The following is a 6,000-nucleotide window of genomic DNA, read 5'->3' on the forward strand; positions in this document are numbered from 1 at the left end:
TGTGAGGGCCCAGGTTCAAGCCCCCAGTAACTACAGAAGAACATCAAGCAGAGAGGAAGTTTTAAGAGTGGTGAAGCAGTGCTGTGCTATCTCATTTTCTCTGTCTCTCCCTCTCTGTTTCCACTCACTATCTGAAGAAAGGCGGTGGGGGAAGAGTCTCCTAGGAGCAGTGGAATCATCATACAGATATGAACCTTCAGTGAAGCACTGGCAAGAAAAAAAAAAAAAGACAAGCTACATTTTAGTAATTTTAGTACTTTTCTTTTTTATTTAAAAAAAATTTTTTTTATTGTTGTAGTTATTATTGTTAGATAGGACAGAGAGAAATGGAGAGAGGAGGGGAAGACAGAGAGGGGGAGAGAAAGACACCTGCAGACCTGCTTCACCGCCTGTGAAGCGACTCCCCTGCAGGTAGGGAGCCGGGGCTCGAACCAGGATCCTCACGCTGGTTCTTGTGCTTCGTGCCACGTGCGCTTAACCCGCTGCGCTACCCCCGACTCCCTCTTTTCTTTTTTAAAGTGATGGCAGGGAATGACCCCAGGGCTTTGCACATGAGCAAAACTGCAGAGTAGCCTTCCTGACCCAGGGTTTTGTTGTTGTTGTTGTTTGTTTGTTTTATTTTATTTTTTTCCCACCACCAAAAGACTGTGTCCCATCCCACCCTCCACCCTCCCCCCCACCCAAAGTGAAACGGAACATCCATGATCACCCTCAACCCAGAGATTTTTTACTTTGGTGCCCTGCTCCAAGGTTTTGTTTTGTTTTGTTTTGTTTTGTTTTGTTTTGTTTTGTTTTAATCATATAATTTTAAAGCATGAGAAGAAAAGGAAATACTGAAGCATTGTTCCACCATCTATAGTGGTCCACCCAGTGCTCCTAATGCAGCTTAAGAACTGCACTCATAGGGGCCGGGCGGTAGCGCACGAGTTAAGTACACATGGCCTGAAGCACAAGGACTATAATGAGGAACCCCTGGCTCCCCATATGCAGAGGAGTCACTTCATAGGCGGTGAAGCCCGTCTGTAGGTATCTTTCTCCCCTCCTCTTTGTCTCCCCCTCCTCTCTCCATTTCTCTCTGTCCTATCCAACAACAACGGCAGGAATAACTACAACAATAATAATAACAACAACAACAACAATAAACAACAAAAGGGAAAAAATAGCCTCCAGGAGCAGTGTATTCATAGTGCAGGCAATAACCAAAAATAACCCTGGAGGCAAAAAAAAAAAAAAAAAAACAACTCAGGACTACCCACTTGGTAAAAATGCACGCCGCCTACGAGTCAATTCCCATACTCTGCATTTTGTAATTTAATATAGATTCAAAGCAGCAATATTCTGTGGCATTACAACACACACACACACACACACACACATGATGCATGAGACTCAAAGGTTGACTAATCAATTACTATTCTGAGTTGAAACTGGTACTATACTTTTTTTTTTAATTTTCCCTTTTGTTGCCCTTGTTTTTTTATTGTTGTTGTTATTGATGTCACCGTTATTAGATAGGACAGAGAGAAATGGAGAGAGATTGGAAGACAGAAAGGGGAATAGAAAGACACCTGCGGACCTGCTTCCCCACCTGTGAACTGACACAACTGCAGGTGGATAGCCGGGTCTCAAACCTGGGTCCTCATGCCGGTCCTTGCGCTTTGCGCCATGTGCGCTTAACTCGCTGTGCTACCGCCTGACTCCCTAGGATACTCTCATTGTGTTTTAAATTTATTTGTGATTACATTTAAAATATGACTGTAACATATGATTATTGTAAAAATGTTAAGCAATAAAAATGAAATAGTAGATGGAGCAGGTTATCCACTCTTGGTTTGTTTCTTTAAAAGAAACCTCTTACCTCATTGCTGCTGATGCTTTGCAAGGTTGTATTTTGGTTTTTAGTAACTATCACCATATCAGTTGGGGAAAAGTTTGCCTCAAGGCAAATGTCAAGCAATGATTCAGCATGTGTTTCTGCCAAAAGAAGCATAACAATGATATGGTTTAGATAACTAATTTCCAACAATTAATTTTATAGAAAGACCTAACTCTAAGTTCTAAAATCATTTTACACCCACATTCTATGAGGTCAATATTATCTAATCCCCTGCAATAAGAAAAAGACTATAAAAAACAAAAATACAGACCAATATCTCTAATTAACACTGATCAAAATCTTGGCAAAGCAAATCTAACAACACATCAATAGAATAATCTATTAAGGGGGTCGGGCGGTAGCGCAGCGTAAGCACACGTGGCCCAAAGCGCAAGGACTGGTGTGAGGACCCGGGTTGGAGCCCCCGTCTCCCCACCTGCAGGGGGGTTGCTTCACAGGTAATGAAGCAGGTCTGTAGGGGTTTTTCTCTCCCCCTCTCTGTCTTCCTCTCCTCTCTCCATTTCTCTCTGTCCTATCCAACAACAACGACATCAATAACAATAATAATTACAACAATAAAATAACAAAGGGGAAAATAAATTAATTAATTAAAAAGAATAATCTATCAAATCCAAGTGGAATGCATTCCAAGGGTAAAGGAATGATTCAACTTATGCAAATAACCAATGTAGTTCTCCACAAAAAGAATAAAACTACATAATCATATCAACAGATGATGGAAAAAAATCAGATAAGATTCAAAGTCTATCTATGATAGTCTTAATATACTGGCAATAGAAGGAATATTAATATAATAAAGGTTATATACGACAAACCCACAATTGGCATAATATTCAATGGAGAAAAAACAAGATTCACCCTTTCTCCTAGTATCTAGAGCAAGACAAGAATGTCCACTCTCAATATAGTCCACTGTTCAATATATTCCAGGAAGTCCTAGCCTGAGCTAACAGGGAAGAAAAATAATTTTTAATTTTTTTCATTATTATTTTTTTATTATCTTTATTTGTTGGAATGAGATAGCTGGTAATTGAGAGGAAGGAGGAGGCAGAGTGAGAGAGGGTGGGGTAGATAGCATAATGATTATGCAAAAGAATTTTCTTGGTTCCTATTTCCTCACAAACAGGCACTTCTGTAATTTCTTTTTTTTTAATATTTATTTTATTTATTTATTCCCTTTTGTTGCCCTTGTTTTATTGTTGTAGTTATTATTGTTGTTGTCGTTGTTGGATAGGACAGAGAGAAATGGAGAGAGGAGGGGATGACAGAGAGGAAGAGAGAAAGATAGACACCTGCAGACCTGCTTCACCACCTGTGAAGCGACTCCCCTGCAGGTGAGGAGCCGGGGTTCGAACCGGGATCCTTATGCCAGTCCTTGTGCTTTGCGCCACCTGCGCTTAACCCGCTGCGCTACAGCCTGACTCCCACTTCTGTAATTTCTTTGTGATGTTCCCTGCCATGAGTTTTCTTTTCTTCTTTTTCCTTGCAATCCATTTTATACAATAAGAACTGTTTAATTTGCCTAAATACTGATTTCATTCATTTCCTGACTGAAAATTCTTTGGAACTAAATTTTATTAGGAATGAAATTGTATCTTTCATACTTACTATTAAAGCTCTCCCCTCAATGGACCCAATTACTTTATGAATCTAATCCTATGGATTTCTGTTCTCTGCTGTGAACTTTCAGTTCTAATCTCTCAGTTGCCCTAAGGATTAACTGTACCCATTTACTGCTGGGCACCTCTGTTGCATAAAATAAAATCCCGTCCTATTTTACTAGGACCAGCTTGACTCCCACCTCTTCCCTAAAACTTTAAGTATAGCCTTACTCCTTGTCCAGAAACGTCAAACAAAATGCCCATCAATCATGCCAACAAACTTTCAGAGGGGCATGCTACTAAGCGGCGCTTTTTCTTTCCCATTGTACCTTTCTCTGTGACTATTTCTAAATCTCTGATTGGTCTCTTTCTCCTCACCTATATCAAACCATTCTTTCTTTCTTTCTTTCTTTCTTTCTTTCTTTCTACCAGAGCACTGCTCAGCTCTGGTTTATGGTGGTGCAGGGGATTGAACCTGGGACTTCAGAGCCTCAGGCATAAGAGTCTGTTTGTACAACCATTATGCTATCTACCCTCACCTATAATATGTGTTCTTAACTGAGAGTGCTCACCTCACCCCAGAAAAAGAAAGATTTATAATAGGGCTTATAATAGTTGGTAATTCAGCAAGTGGAATAGAAATATTTACCTGGTTTGGGCATAGAATTCATTAGAATATCCAGTAACTGCTGTTTCTTAAAACTTTCTATTTGTGATATATAATGTATTGCTGATTTTCCACTAAAGTCACAGATTTTAGGATCTCTAGGAAGAATAGGATCAACATCAAAGATTACTTAGTAAAATCTGTTAAAAAAGAAACCAGTGAGTTTGGAAAACATTTACATTAAATAAACAAAAATAATTTTTTTTAGATTTGAGGATAACAACTATGCTTTCAAAATGTATGAGCTAGAAGGCCCCGATATTTCAAGGTCTTTAAATAACAGGAATATAATACATAGCATGATCCTACTCACACTCTAAAAGTATACTATTATATACAAAAAAAATTTTCCAACTTGGACAAAAATTTTTGTAGTTCTATAAATAGTTATGTAAGTAAAATAAAAAGTGAAAGCTTCTTAATAAACTGTTGATTTGCCATAACAGATGACTTGTTTGCTTTTTTCCCTTTCTAATAACTTAATCACTTACTTTCTTGACATTTTTTTTTAATTCTAACAGCTCTCTCACCATCTAAACTGGTAGACTTGCATGATTCTCCTTTTAAAATTAGACTTATATGCTTATTTTATTGTCTCATGTATGGCATGTAAAGATCTTCTCCCATTCTGTAAGGAGACTCTGGATTTTTTGTTTGTTTTGTTTTTTTACACCACAGCGCTGTTCAGCTCTGGTTGGTCATGGTGTAGGGGATTGAACCTGGGACTTTGGAGCCTCAGGCTTGAGAGTCTCATAACCATTATTGCATAACCATTATGCTATCTACCTCTGCCCAGGAGTCTCTGTTTGGGTGGAGGTTTCTTTTGCTGTGCAGAAGCTTTTCAATTTGATGTAGTCCCACTGGTTTATTTTCGATTTTGTCTTCCTTGTAACTGTATTTGTATCACTGAAGATGCCTATGAAATTTAGATGGAAAAGAGTTCTGCCAACATATTCCACTAAGCATTTGATAGTTTCTGGTACAACATCCCAGTCCTTTGATCCATTTGAAGTTTACTTTTGTGTGTAGCAAAATATAATGATTCAGTTTCATTCTTCTGAACATTTCAACCCAATTTTTCCAACACCATTTGCTGAGGAGCCTCTCTCCATTTAATAGTTTGGGCCCCCTTGGCAAAATTAGATGTCCATAGGTATGAGGGCTTATTACTAAGTTCTCAATTCATTCTTTTAAAAATATTTTATTTTCTTGATTTTTTTTCTTTATTAGGGGATTGATGGCTTACAGTCAACAGTAAAATACAGTAGTTCGTACATGCGTAACATTTATCAGTTTTCCACATAATAATTCAACCACCTTTAGATCCTCCTCTGCTATCATGTTCCAGGACCTGAATCCTCCCCCACCCCCATCCCAGAGTCTTTGGTGCAATACACCAAACCCAGTCTAAGTTCTACTTTGTGTTTCTTATTTTTCAGCTTCTCTCTCCCTCTCCCTCTCTTTTGCCTCCAGGGTTATTGCTGGGTCTCCGTGTCTTCACTATGAATCCACTGCTCCTGGAAGCCATTTTTCCCATTTTTGTTGTTCTTGTCCTTATTGTTGGATAGGACAGAGAGAAACTGAGAGAGGAAAGAAAGACAGAGAGGGGGAGAGAAAGACACCTGGAGAGGGGAGCTGGGGGCTTGAACTAGGATCCTTATGCAGGTCCTCGCACTTCAGGACATGTGCGTTTGACCTGCTGTGGCTACCGCCTGGCTCTCTCTCTCGTTCTCTCTCTCTCTCTCTCATTAGTGATTTGATACTGACAGAAACTGCTCAGCTCTAGTTTATATTGGTGCTGAGGACTGAACCTGGGAGCTTGGAACCTCAGGCAT

At 39.2% G+C, this 6,000-nt stretch overlaps 1 protein-coding gene across 1 annotated transcript in view; it reads right to left on the minus strand.

Moving 5' to 3' along the window:
- Nucleotides 1–4,263, minus strand: part of MAP3K19 (mitogen-activated protein kinase kinase kinase 19) — a 50,268-nt gene extending 46,005 nt beyond the window's left edge. The window contains exons 1-2 of the mRNA XM_060178102.1: nt 4,148–4,263; nt 1,859–1,974 (exon numbers count right to left, since the gene is read on the minus strand). Coding sequence (XP_060034085.1) covers nt 1,859–1,974; nt 4,148–4,169 — 138 coding nt within the window. The 5' untranslated portion in view covers nt 4,170–4,263. The remainder of the gene's footprint in view (nt 1–1,858; nt 1,975–4,147) is intronic.
- Nucleotides 4,264–6,000: the final 1,737 nt, after the last annotated feature.

Source organism: Erinaceus europaeus, chromosome 18 (genome assembly GCF_950295315.1).
Source record: "Erinaceus europaeus chromosome 18, mEriEur2.1, whole genome shotgun sequence".
Taxonomy (NCBI): Eukaryota; Metazoa; Chordata; class Mammalia; order Eulipotyphla; family Erinaceidae; genus Erinaceus; species Erinaceus europaeus.